General features: G+C 41.1%; 1 protein-coding gene across 1 annotated transcript in view; it reads left to right on the plus strand.

Moving 5' to 3' along the window:
- MB21D2 (Mab-21 domain containing 2) overlaps positions 1–13374 on the plus strand; it is a 102189-nt gene extending 88815 nt beyond the window's left edge. Inside the window, exon 2 of the mRNA XM_061193265.1 lies at positions 11365–13374. Within this exon, the coding sequence (XP_061049248.1) occupies positions 11365–12629 (1265 nt within the window). The 3' untranslated portion in view covers positions 12630–13374. The remainder of the gene's footprint in view (positions 1–11364) is intronic.
- Positions 13375–13736: the final 362 nt, after the last annotated feature.

Genomic DNA, 13736 nt, shown 5'->3' on the forward strand with positions numbered 1-13736 from the left:
TTCCCTAGAGCTTTCTTTGGAGGATTTTATGACTTCGGTGCCAAAAACTCTTAGTAAATGAATGGAGTGTGGGCGCCACCTCCTGGCAGTTATTGGGAATTGCTTTACAAGACGGAATCCGTTTATTTACCTGGTCTGTTCTTGGGCATCAAAGGAAAAATGCACTGTTATAATCTTTTTTAAAAATCAGGTATTAGACTATGATCTTAGCTCACACTGTAATTATATAGTAGCTTTTTAAAAATCTCTGGCTAAGGTTGTTGGCTGCAAATTGGTGCTTTGGAAAATGTCCTAGAGTTAAATTATTCTCAGAGGACAAGAGGAGATGCCTTTAGGTACTTACCATGTAGTTTATAGTCAGCTTATTAACAGGCTCCTAGTTTCTCCCTTCCATCTCTTCTGAGTATGTAATAGGAGTCCCTTGGTTGCAGATATAGTGGCTCTGGGGTCTCTCATCATGTCAGGAAATAACAGTGTCAGACTGACAGTGTCAATCCAAGTATATCACTGAAAATTTTCACCCTTGAAGATTCCAGTAAACTCTTGATGTGATAGCTCACTTGGGAGGTGATTGTGAGAAGCACGAGGGAGGGAGTAGAGCAGTTGAGACGGAGAAGGGAGAAAAACCAATTAAGGGACTGTTCATGAGCAGATTCATCTTTTGGGACCCTCAGGGAAGTTGTGTAGAACTCAGAATTGTCCCACCAGAGTCTGGTGAAGCAGGGCACTTGTCTGCTGATTCCTACCCTCCCCTGCTGCTGGATTAAAGTAAGTTCTCCTGCATGAACTCCCCTGCACTTCCCAGTGGTGCCAGAGCAGAGATAACCCTCAGGCCAAGGAGCAGAATCATTGGCCTTAAGGAGGGAAGTTGCCATCTCACAGGAAACCGCCTACCAATGGCTGCAGGTACAGGGCATCAACAGCCTGTCCTACACGTACACACTCATATATTCACGCATATTAGGAAAAAGGTAAAATCAGTGAAGTCAATAATAGTAATAATAAGTAATCATTTTAAATCTTCTTTAGATATGAAAATGGTGGTTACAGTTTTTTTTAATTTATTTATTTATTTATTTATTTATTTATTTATTTTTGGCTGTGTTGGGTCTTAGTTTCTGTGTGAGGGCTTTCTCCAGTTGCGGCGAGCGGGGGCCACTCTTCATCGCTGTGCGCGGGCCTCTCACTGCCGCGGCCTCTCTTGTTGCGGAGCACAGGCTCCAGACGCGCAGGCTCAGTAGTTGTGGCTCACGGGCCCAATTGCTCCGCGGCATGTGGGATCTTCCCGGACCAGGGCTTGAACCCACGTCCCCTGCATCGGCAGGCAGACTCTCAACCACTGCACCACCAGGGAAGCCCGTGGTTACAGTTTTAAAAGGTTTTGTCAGACAAATATTTTGAAGTGTTTTATGGGTGAAATGGTATAATATCTGGGCTTTGCTTTAAAGAACTACAGCCAAAAATTTGTGAATAAATGAAACAAGAATGGCAAGCATAATTGTTGAAGCTGAGTAGTGGGTACATGGTGATTCATTATACTATTATCTCTACATTTCTGTATGAACATTTCCAAAGTAAACTAATTTTAAGGCAGGACTTTTGCTAGCCAATGAAGTTTTAAAATCCTTTAGCTGGGTCTTTATATAAATTGCAACCATTTTTGAGCTAATGTAGCAACTCTGAGTGTGTCGTGTAGACCACAGCTACACTACTCTACACTGTGGAGTCCCTTTTTAATCAACAGTGACATAGTTTCTCAGGCTGCTGAGTCACAAGGGGCATATCTCTTATTGAGACTCAGGATAACAGTTAGGTTGTTTAGGTTTGATTTGGGTTTGGGTTGCTTTTTTTTTTTTTTTTTTTAGAGAAGGCACAGAATTCGTCATGTTTCTCTCCCCGTGGCTCAGTGTGCCTGAGCTGAGTTTTGCACAGAGGAAAAAAGTGACGGTGGTAGATACTGCTGTGTCCACAAATGAAAAAGATTTAGAACTCAGTAACAGCTTCTAGCTTTGTGGTTAGTATTTCCCTTGGTAATGATGTTCTTGGCCACTCTCTGTCCCCCCCAGTCTAGTAGTAAAAACTTAGGGGATAGGACTTTAAAATTTAGGCTTTGCGGTTGGATTAAAGTAAGCAAATTAAACTACGCATCTGAATATATAGGAACATTTTCAGAGTTTGTCTTGGGGGCCTGAAAGAATTCCAAGGATGCCCTTGGAATTAAAATACTTGTGGAATGCTCTTTCAGAATTGTCTGAGTTAAGTATGCAGCGCACACACGTGCAAGCACACATGGCTGTGTGTCACAGCACTAGATACTCACTTTTTTTTTTTTTAAGTCATTTGTAATCTTTTCTTTCCTATAATCCTTGACCCATTTTACTTATAATACTTCATTTCCCAGGGATGGCTAAAATGAGCTTTTAATCTGCTTTAAAAATCATTTTACTCCAAAATAGAATTTGTTTTATTTTTGGACAGAGAAATAAGCTTCCACTAACTGTTTCTTACAGTGTTTCATGTGGCAATTTTAAAGGTCCAAAGATATTAAATTATTTATCCTCTCAGGAGAGCCCATTTAATGCTGGAAAGCATCACTGGGATAGTGAAAAGAGTATGGAATGAATCTGAATTTTCATCCCATTTCAGTTTTTATGGCCATGAACAATTTACTCGACTGTTATTTATCTTGATTTCCTCATCCGGAAAATGGGGACAGGATGACCTACTTCGAAGTGCCAAGAGGATAGAAGGAAATGACATAGGTGAGACATTCAGCCTATGCCTTAATGCATAGTAGAGCCAATCAATGTTTGTGCCCTTCTCAGAGAGCCCTTGACATGAGATGTACATACTTTGAAAGTGTGCTTTGTAAAGTCAGTCCTTCTTTTGTTCTGATGTGTGTTATTGCTACTACTGTGATCTCTTCTTGTAAAATCGGTGGAGTTGGTTGGAGGATTGTGATAGCAGCTGGGTTGCAGATTAGAAATGACAGAGTAAAACAGATGAGAGGGAAGAGCAGCCTCCTCCACTGGAACATAATAAATGCTCCCCTGGATTTCTTCCTGCACCTGTTATGGGGCCCACATTGCACGGTCGTCGGTGGCTACAGCAGTCTACGTGGTATCTTCAGCAGGAGGAGGATTTGGTGATAGGCAGCCACCTTGAAGGACACCTATACTCAGACTCCATCGCATGTTAGTATTTTTAGTCGTCACTCCTGCTGAAAATGCTGATTGGTCATTTCTTGGGACAGGAAATGTACTCCCTCCACAGGCAGCCTTGCTAGAAGATTCTACTAGATAGACAAGCCTTTCATTTACAGATTAGACTGATTTTTTTTTCTCTCTATACACCTTCTACTTATTGGAATCCTAAAGTCCGTTTCTCCTTTACCAGGATAACTCATCACATATTTGAAGATGGATCTCATGGTCTTCTTGAATTTTTCATTCTCCAGGCGAAACAATTTGCAGTCCTCCTCATCCTCTTCTATGTTTCGGCTAGGACCTTTATTCACTTCCTTCAGAGTTATTATCTCAGCTTATAATTATATGTTCATTAGTGTGTGCTTATTTGATTAGTGTGGGAGTTGTTCATGCTGCTTATCAAATATTTCTGGCTCTCTGCTTTCCCAGCATGAGGTAGAACTGCAGTTTCTTCTCTGGGGTTGGGTGGGACTAGTTTTGGCCAGTGATGTGTGAATGAAAATGACATATGTCCTTCCCAGGCCAAGGCATTTAGCTGCCGAAAAGAGATGCCCCAGGGCTTCCTTTTCCTCCGGTAGAGGGCCTGTGAGTTTCTAGATGAGGGGTACTGTAGCCACCTGGGTCCTGGAAGAAGGAAAGAAGAGCCCTAGCCAGCAACCTCCGATGGTCACGTTGCCTGAATGAAAAATAAGACTTTGTTGTTTGAAGTCACTGAGGTTTTAGGTTTGTTACTCAGCATAATCACATCTCTCCTGATTGATTCAAATGTAACTGGCTTTCTCGCTCCACATAAGGACCATGCAGTGGGGACAGTGTGTTTCTTTTCACTGTTGTGTCTTCAGTATCTGACATAGTACTGGCTCAGAGGAGGCACTGATACTTATGGGTCACATGCATGAATAAATGAAACCCAAGTTTTGAATCCCACCGCCATGCTTGCAATTTCCCAGACTTGGCCTCCTTCGTTATTCCTCTTCTAAAATCTAGAGCCTCCCCCCCACCCATCAAACCCAGCCTTCCAGTTTCAGAGTAATTAAGTAGTTGGCATATACATCCCCAAATGAGAAAGGAATACAAACCAGACTCAGCTGGGTCACAGGCTGAAGGAGGGTACATTTGACTTAATGCTGAACATCTCCATTAGAAGCTTCTTGCTGCTTCTGAAGATCAGGAGAGAGGTAATCTGGTCATCACTGGTATATTTCTGTATCCTTAGGTAGCCTTATGATACCGTATTGGCATCACTCTTATTTTTCACTTGCTACTGTTTTTATCTTTCAAGAATGAGCCTTCTAAAATGATCACTCCTTTTGTAAACTAACAACCTATCTTTCATGCCCTGTTGTAGCTGTAGGCAGCTGCTAGGTGGGGCTAATGAGACACTCCTTTGAGTCTTGCCAATAAGTCTTGATTGGCAGAAACCATGAGTTTTTAAACTATCCTAAGAACTAAAAGGAGGAAAAGGGCAAGGCTTATTGGATGGGAAAAATATTTTGCTAATGTGAGCACATGCCCAGAACCCTCTGTTTATTGACTGCCAAGTGAGTGCCAGACCACACACTAAGTAATTTGGTGTGCATTTTCTTGTTTTATCCCCATGGCCACCCAGCAAACTTTTAATTGTTATTCCCCAATGTCATTTAAGGAAACCTAGGCCCACAACGTTTAATTAGGTTGGTCCTGGATGAATCGGACTTGAGTCCAGGTCTAACTCATGTGCATTCTGTTCAAAATAGCTTAGTAGACTTTGCCAAAGCTGACCAATTTTTAGAACTTGAGTTTTAATTTTCAAAAAAGAAAATAATGAAAGATTCGAGAGGCTTTTTTTTTTCCAACCTGACTTTTGGATGATTTTATAGAGATATGCTGATAGTATTTTCTATTGCATTATATGGCAAATCTCATGATTCCCAATTTGTGATTGATGAGGTAGTCAAGTTGACTGAGCCAAATGATGCACCCAACCCACAGTTGCCTTCTAATCCCAAAGTTTGTATTAGCCCCTGCAGTAGTAAAACCTTGACTGCAGGAGCTCATAGACAATTGACTGTGAGAGCATCTTTCATTTACTGACACTCTTTGCCAATTACTGTGCCAAATGCTTTATGTTGTTATCTCATTAAGGAAGGACAATAAGCCATGAATACAACCTACTATGATTATAGGTGTAGAAAGTGCTAGGGTAAGAATTCAGATCAGGGTCCTTCACAGGGGTGTATAGGTTGTTCATTTTGCAGGGCACTTGTTCTGAGGGAACACGAAAGGGCTGGAATCCAGCCCACCTTCTACTGGCCAGGCTGTGCACCATGCTACCCAATGGCAGCCACCAGAGGAGGCATCCCTGGGCTAGCTTCAGTCTGGGTGCAGCTGGAGGAGAGGATGCTCCATTTGTTTCCCTTCATCTAACATGTTTTGTAGGCCTTACACATGCTTAGAGGCTTTAGATTATCAACTCTGTGGAATAGGAGTTGTTTGGCCAAGCCAGTTTTCTAGGTGGTGGAGAAAGGGAAGGCTATATGGGGAAAATGAACTAAATATCTACAGTGTGCTTCGACATTTCATATCAACCCTAGAAGTGCAGTTTTATGGTTTTATTTGTTCATTTTGAATAGATGAGGAATTGGAAGCTCAGAGAGGTTAAATAACTTGTCAGGCTTACTTAAGTAGTAAATGACAAAACCAGGATTCAAACCCAAGCCTGTCTTGCTCTGACTCCAGTGTTCTTGCAGACATTATTAGTGTCAAGATGCGAAAAGATCAAGGAAGACTTCTTTGAGGAGGCATCTTTTGAATCAATCCTATTACTATATATATTTGGTCAATAGGTTATTACCATACGTGAATTAATCAGGTCTCTAAAAAGTTTAAATAAAATTACCTGCAGTTGTCTCAGAAGTTATGCCAAATAAAACAGACTCTGACTTATAAAACATACTATAAAATTGTTAATATTAATGATCACTCAGCAGATAATTGAAAAGCTAGGAAGCTCCACTGGTATCTTACTTCTGTATTTCCTGTGTCTTATAAGTGTATTTATTTGGAAATATGGGTAGCTTCTTGTAAGACAGATCAGGTGCATTCTTCCTTCTGATAAATGTGGATGATGGGGCATGTTCTACTGACGGTCCAAGGTCACACGAAAGCTTTGACCAACAAAAGTGCAAAGCTGGCACTTTGCCTTGAGACCTCTGCTACTTTCCTTCCCAGCCATTCTACATTCATGTCAAGTCGGGTCATTGTCATAGGGAGAACCATATGCATTTGCCACTCTGACCTTCACAACAAATGTGGGAATTAAAGGCAATGCTGTTAATCTGTCCCCAGGGCTGTGTGACCTTGAATGAGTTATTTCTCCTCTCTGAACTCAGTTTTTCACCTATAAAGTGAGGGACTTCATATAGATGATTTCTGGCTGTGAATAAAGAAAATGAAAAAACTTTCCCCAATTTGAAGTCATTAAAAATCTCATAGATTGGTGACTTTTCTAGAAGAAGATGGCCATGCCTACTTTTTAGAATGTTGCTCAGACTATCAAATAAGTTTGACAAAAATATTTGAAACATAGATTATAATATCTTTACAGGAAGGTTTATAGTGTTTATTAACAGCTAAGGAGACTGCTACCCTAAGAGAATGTATCAAAATCACAGAAGGACTTTGCAAAATCATCCCATTCTGTACCCTTCCTACTATTAAGGATCAGTGCCATAAAGGCACTGTTATTGGTGTTTCACATGAGTTGAGGTGAAAAAGGTAATACTTTTTTTATGAAACAATGAATATTATTGAGCTATTCAGGTCTTTTTTATCTACATAGAAATCTTTTTTATATACATAGTCAAAGATATAGAGAGAGATAAAATGTATTCTGTAGTTTTAATGACAAGATGTAAAAGTTTTATCTCTTTGATAGATCTTTCTCTCTTCAACATAGTTAAGAATTCTTTCTTTTAAAGGAATCTATATAAGTACTAATTTCACTTATCTATTTACTAATTGAGTTCTCATAGATGTACTTGAGGGAAGCTGTGAGGATGGGAGAAGACAAATGATACTTAGTTCTTGTGCTCTGGTGTCAACCAGCTGGCATTATATGTTTGAGTGATGGGAATTCGTCATCTGAATTCAACAGAATGTGATAAAGTTTTGTTCACTAGAATACAAGGGAGTCCAGGACAGACTTCAGTTTTTCACTTGATATTCTAAAGGCAGTCAGCAAAGAACTAAGTGGATGATAGGGAACTCATTCCTTAAACTTGGGACCCCAGTACCTAAAACAGTAGTTTTAAGGTCTTCATAAGCAGATACTATGAAATAAACTGAAATCAAGGAATCAATTACAGGAAGGGAGGCTGGGAGGCACTTTTGCTTTGTGTTTTTAAGAGCAAACATATGCCAGTGCTTCGCTGAAAAGAAGAGACCCACCCAGGGGAATAAGCTACTTCTCCATCTCTCCATTTCTCTGCTGCTAACAAGCTCAGTGGTGTGTGTTCAACCTTTCTTTTGTTCCCACTCAGGGTTTCCGATAATTTACTAATAGCCAAACAGCCAGAGGCACCTGATATCACAAAAATCTCCTGTAATTACACAAAAAACCTTGGATCAGTTCAGAGATGGCACTTGTTGGAACTAATGCCTACAGCCAAAGTGTACAGTAGAATTTTTTTCCCCTCTCAGACCCTGCCTGTGTTTTAGTTGCCTGGCAACCCATCTGGGATGATAGCTAATGTCAGCTGATTTTTACTTAAACTTAGCCCAGGAAAGTTTTCAAGGAGGGCCTTTGAGTTTGTGTAGTTCTGGGGAAGGTTCCAATTTGTGCTACCAAATAATCTGTAAAACTGCAGACTAATGGGTTCAGGCAGGCTAAATGTAAATGTGGAGGTCTCAGGGGATCAGCTTCCGGAACAGTGTGGCCTTAGGGATTTTGTTTCTAGCTCCTAGAAGCTTAGCAAATGAGCTTCAGCTATATTCTCACTACTGCTCAAGTTCTGTCTGCCCTTTTTAAAGGAATAAGAAATGTCCAACATTATCCTAACCCCTGAATATTAGAATTTAGCCAAATACTTTATACGGCTCTTTTGAAAGAAGGGCCAACATTTTAGGTGCATAAGCAGCAATTGGGAGGAAAGAGGAATATTCTAACAAGTGAAAATATGTTAAAACTTCTTCTTTAATCCAGTAGAGGGCAGAAAGGAATTTTAGCTTTTTTCTCACCCGTAATTTTCCGAACAAAACTGTGGCAATCCAAGGCAAAGTTCAGTGACATGTCTGTAAACAAGTTATCCCCAGCCCATTACTACACATGTTATTCTGGTTGTGTAGACAGGTTCTGGCTAGTGTGCTCAGAGCCAGTTGGATCCTGTCTAGGAGAAAAAGATGTATATAATTTTGAGCTATTTATGCCTAAGAGGGGACAATTACGTAGTGTCCATATAACAATACTACTAATCAATTCAGATCTTATTTACTACTTACAACCCAGCATGTCACGGTTTTCCCCATGTATGTTTGGGGCGCTCCAGATGCTGGAATGAAACAATATATGAAATAATGAGTAAATTATTTCAAGATCAAATGTTTCCTTTTGAAAGTATCTGTACCTCCATGTGAGCCTGTAAAATAGTAAAAGTGATTTTCACCACCTACTCGGGATTCTGAAAGTTCCATCTTATCCTTTTAGAGCTACAGCCAAACTTGTGGTGGTAGTAGCTATTACTTTGTAAAGATGAGGTTAATACTGAAATATGATGACAACTGAGAAATGAATTTTTTTCTCGGTGTTACAATTTCCACACTGGTTGCTGTCTGGCTTTATTTTCCTTTTTTTTAAAAGGAAAATAAATTGTTCACTGCTGATTTGTAGTGTGAAGGCTGCTTGGGTTAGTATGTAGTGTTTTAGATTGGGTTCCTCAGGAAGCAGCCCCTGAGATGGAGTGAGGATATTTACAAAGGAGCACCCTTGGGATCTGCACCTGTGCAGGGGAGGGGGCGGAAGCAGGATCAGGCGGAGGGAGAAGTGTGGTGTCCTTCTCAGCGGGCCCCAGTGGGAACTCTGGATGCCGGGGACTCGTCAGAGTACCCTGAACTGGGGCACTTCCACACCGATTGGTTACGGGATGTTTACCTCCTACCCTAACCCTAACCACAGCCCACGGTCTTGGTTGAGGTGGCTCTTTGCGGTCAGACCATCCTTAAGGGACAGCACTGACGGCCTCAGCAGCTGAGACAAGAAGTCTTTATTGAAGAGGGATCTGGGTGCCACATCACAGCGCAGGGGAGTGTGAGAAACAGCACCACCACCCCCCAAAAAAAAATCAGGTACACGGAATTCTCTTTCTGATGAATTGTTGACTCTTTAATGCTGGATAACTTATCGATTGCTTTAAAAAGAAAGTGATCGTTCGCTATTTGTTGTTTGGAAAATAGGATTTTAAAGAATGAAAAAGAGCACATTTTTATAAAAGAGTGTCAGATTCTGAAATATAGTGGTAGCATAGACACATATACATGGTTTATTTATCTGCATTGGTATTGCCTTATGAATAAAAAACTATGCTGATTAAAAGTAACCACAATGACTAATGGAATCATAGTTTGTGGTCATTCTTTTCGATCTTTCAGGAAAAGTTGTTAAATAAGTCACAGAGTGATGCTGGTAGTTTGTCAGATAATGAAGCACAGGTAGCTCCATAATAAAAAGACAGGAAGCAGGGAAGGTAAATTTTTATGTTGATCCTGGAACAGTCATTTCCGTCTTGCCTTTATGTATTTCATATTTAAGCCTATTAATTTCATCTATTTGTTCCTTTGTCATTCAATCATAGCTTCAATTGTGTGCCTGCTGGGAGCAGACCCCTGTGGCTGCTTCACACATCTTTGAGACATGGTTCTCACTCTCAGAGAGCTCATAATATCATCCCTAAAAGTCACATTTGTTCTATCACCACCAATCTCATTAGAAAAGTATACAATTTGGGAAGATGTTAAGTTTATGGTACAGGAGATAAGTTTTCTAAAATAATGTTTTTTTCCTGAAAGGTCTGATATTTTCATTGGCAATAAATATTTCTGTTTTTGTGAAGACAGTCTTAATCTGTTCAGTTTTTAAGAAAATGTCTATTACATACTGAAGTCTAAATACCCATAGTTTATATGTAATTCTTTAAATTAAAAATGGTGTTCCATGAAGAAAGCAGCTCATTTAGCCTCCAACTCAAACATGAGTGCTTTTCTTGAAGACAGAGTTTGTATTTCAGTATGCAGCAGAAGTGCTTTATGGTTACTTCCTATTTTGTCACATAAAAAGGAGGTTTGAAAGTTGGGATTCAACAAAATTAATCCAGTTTTCTTTTCCATTAAGGATTTTAAGTGAAACTGGATTATTACAAATTTTTAAATGCTAGTGCGTGCCAATAAAAAAGAATCAAATGACTGTTAGTACGGTTGGTGCCACTGTCTTGACTAATGCTAAGGCACCAGCAATTTTGCCCTCCTTTACTTTTGTACCATTAAATGTCAGCTCAAGTGTCAACACAGTGAAAAAGGCAAATAATGTATTAGTATTATGAAAGGAGTCATGACCTCACTGTCCTCTGAAAGTGTCTTACTTTCAGTGTCCACAGCCCACATTGAGAATCGTCGGAACAGAGGAAAGTTTAAGCAGGGGGAGGGTGTGGGGGAGGGAGACAGCTTTGGCAAGAGATGGAAGAGCCAGGCGTTATATGATGGCAGCAGAGATGGAGAACAGGGAAGGAACAAGAAATGTTGCAGAGGTTATATAGATAAGATTTGGCAGTAGAAAGGCAAGTAAGACTTGAAACTTACTAAGGTTTTTCAGCCTGGGTGACTGAGTGGATGGCAGTGCCATTAACCGAGGTGATGACTGGGGGAAGAGGAGCCCTGGTTTATGATTGAAAACGATACTGCTTTCACCATGAGAGAAGAATCTGCATAATTCTCCCATTTGGAAAAGGATGGATTCTAGCACCGATGAAAATGAACAATGTACTGTTGGCTGGGTCCGTGCAGCAGCCTAAGATCTGGTTTTGTATTGATAATGAATAGTGGCTCTTGGAAGCTCAGCACATTCTGGATTGATGCATAAGACTCTTGTATTGGTGCTTCCTGTAATAGTGTTTTCTCCTTCTGTTTCTAGGAATGGTGCAAAAGCTGGACCAAAAACTTCCAGTGGCCAATGAGTATCTATTGCTTTCTGGAGGAGTCCGGGAAGGCGTGGTAGACCTGGACTTAGATGAGCTTAATGTCTACGCCCGAGGGACCGACTATGATATGGACTTCACTCTTCTGGTGCCAGCCCTGAAGCTTCATGACCGTAATCAGCCTGTGACACTGGATATGCGCCATTCAGCCTTGTGCCACTCTTGGCTGAGCCTTCGGCTCTTTGACGAGGGGACGATCAGTAAGTGGAAAGACTGTTGCACCATCGTAGATCACATCAATGGTACCACCAACTACTTCTTCTCCCCAACCAAAGTGGCTGACTGGTTCTATGACTCCATCAGCATTGTCCTATCAGAGATACAGAAGAAACCCCAGCGAGGGATGCCAAAGGTGGAAAAGGTAGAAAAGAATGGGACCATCATCTCCATCATCCTGGGTGTGGGGAGCAGTCGTATGTTGTACGATATTGTCCCGGTGGTGTCTTTCAAGGGTTGGCCGGCAGTGGCCCAGAGCTGGCTCATGGAGAACCACTTTTGGGATGGGAAGATCACTGAGGAAGAAGTCATCAGTGGGTTTTACCTGGTGCCTGCTTGCTCCTACAAGGGAAAGAAGGACAATGAGTGGCGGCTGTCCTTTGCCAGGAGTGAGGTGCAGTTGAAGAAGTGCATCTCCAGCAGCCTCATGCAGGCCTACCAGGCCTGCAAAGCCATCATCATTAAACTCCTGTCCCGGCCCAAGGCTATCAGCCCCTATCACCTGCGGAGCATGATGCTCTGGGCCTGCGACAGACTTCCTGCCAACTATTTGGCCCAAGAAGACTATGCAGCCCACTTTTTGCTGGGCCTCATTGATGACCTGCAACACTGTCTGGTCAACAAGATGTGTCCCAATTACTTCATCCCGCAGTGCAACATGCTGGAGCACCTGTCCGAGGAGACGGTCATGCTCCACGCGCGGAAGCTCTCCTCCGTCCGCTCAGACCCGGCGGAGCACTTGCGCACCGCCATCGAGCACGTCAAGGCAGCCAACCGGCTGACACTGGAGCTCCAGAGACGAGGGAGCACCACTAGCATCCCCTCCCCGCAGTCCGACGGAGGGGACCCCAACCAGCCCGATGACCGTCTGGCCAAAAAACTGCAGCAACTAGTGACTGAGAACCCGGGGAAGTCGATCTCCGTCTTCATTAACCCTGATGATGTGACAAGGCCCCATTTCAGAATTGATGATAAATTTTTCTGAGCGTTTTTGCTGCCTTTTTTCCCCCTCGGGTTCTAAAACTCTCATAATATGTAGTGTGGTTTGTGATGCCGTCTTTCTGTTTTTTACATATCCAGACTAGATTGGATCTGTTAAGAACACATTTTAAGTTTCCTGGTTCTGCAGGATGGTGCAGGCTCTGAAACAGTATATTACTATTTCATATTCTGCCTCTGATTTTGTTGTTTACTTTTTGTAGTTATTACACATTGTTTTGGTGTTTGGTTTTGTTTTTGTTTTTTTAAGGAGAACTTGAGCCATAGATGAAAATACCCATGAATTCTCTCACTTTTTTCTGTTTCATACTTTGTGCTTTCATACTTTTGTTCATGGGAGTGGGGAAACAAATCTCTTTCTCATGCTTCAGGATTCTCTTATTTTTTTGTTTTCCTTTTTTTGTCTTTATTTTTTTTAGTGAGCGTTCATCACCACAGGTATTTGAAAATCATCTGAACCTGGGAACTACCTGGTACGTTAGTTGGATTTATTTCTTTCGACCAGTGGCCAGGGTATTTTCTCCCTCTCTGCCAAACAACGTAGACTTTGAAAGTGATAATGCTACAAATTGTGTTTGGAGCAACTTCATTGAATGTAATTGTCCTTAAATCAGAACTTTGGATGGTTTGGAAGGGTGTCTTTGACAACTTTCCAGATAGAATTAAGGTTTCCAAATGGTAGTTTTAGTGTGTGTAATTATTTGAAGCCTTATTTAAATCCTATTAAAGAATATACCATTATAATTGTTATTTGCACTAATGAGATTTTTGCCATTGTCGGAGTTCCAATGCGTGTATTTCAATATAAATTGACATCCACTGTTGAAATGCTATCATTTCTTCATTTAGCCCATTTGTCTTAATCAATAGAATGATTCTTTGTTTAGTTCTTTAATTGTGGGGTCCTGTTTTGCCCTCCTTGGTATTCCTGGTTGCTATCTTACTGAGAAATTTTTAAAGCTTTATATCTGCTAAGTGACTTTATCTGAAGCTGGGGAAAGTACATACTTGATAAAGTAGTTGTCTTTGTATGTACAGTTGATCCTTGAACAACACGGGTTTAAACTGCATGGGTTCACTTATACACGGATTT

Source organism: Eubalaena glacialis, chromosome 6 (assembly GCF_028564815.1).
Source record: "Eubalaena glacialis isolate mEubGla1 chromosome 6, mEubGla1.1.hap2.+ XY, whole genome shotgun sequence".
NCBI lineage: Eukaryota > Metazoa > Chordata > Mammalia > Artiodactyla > Balaenidae > Eubalaena > Eubalaena glacialis.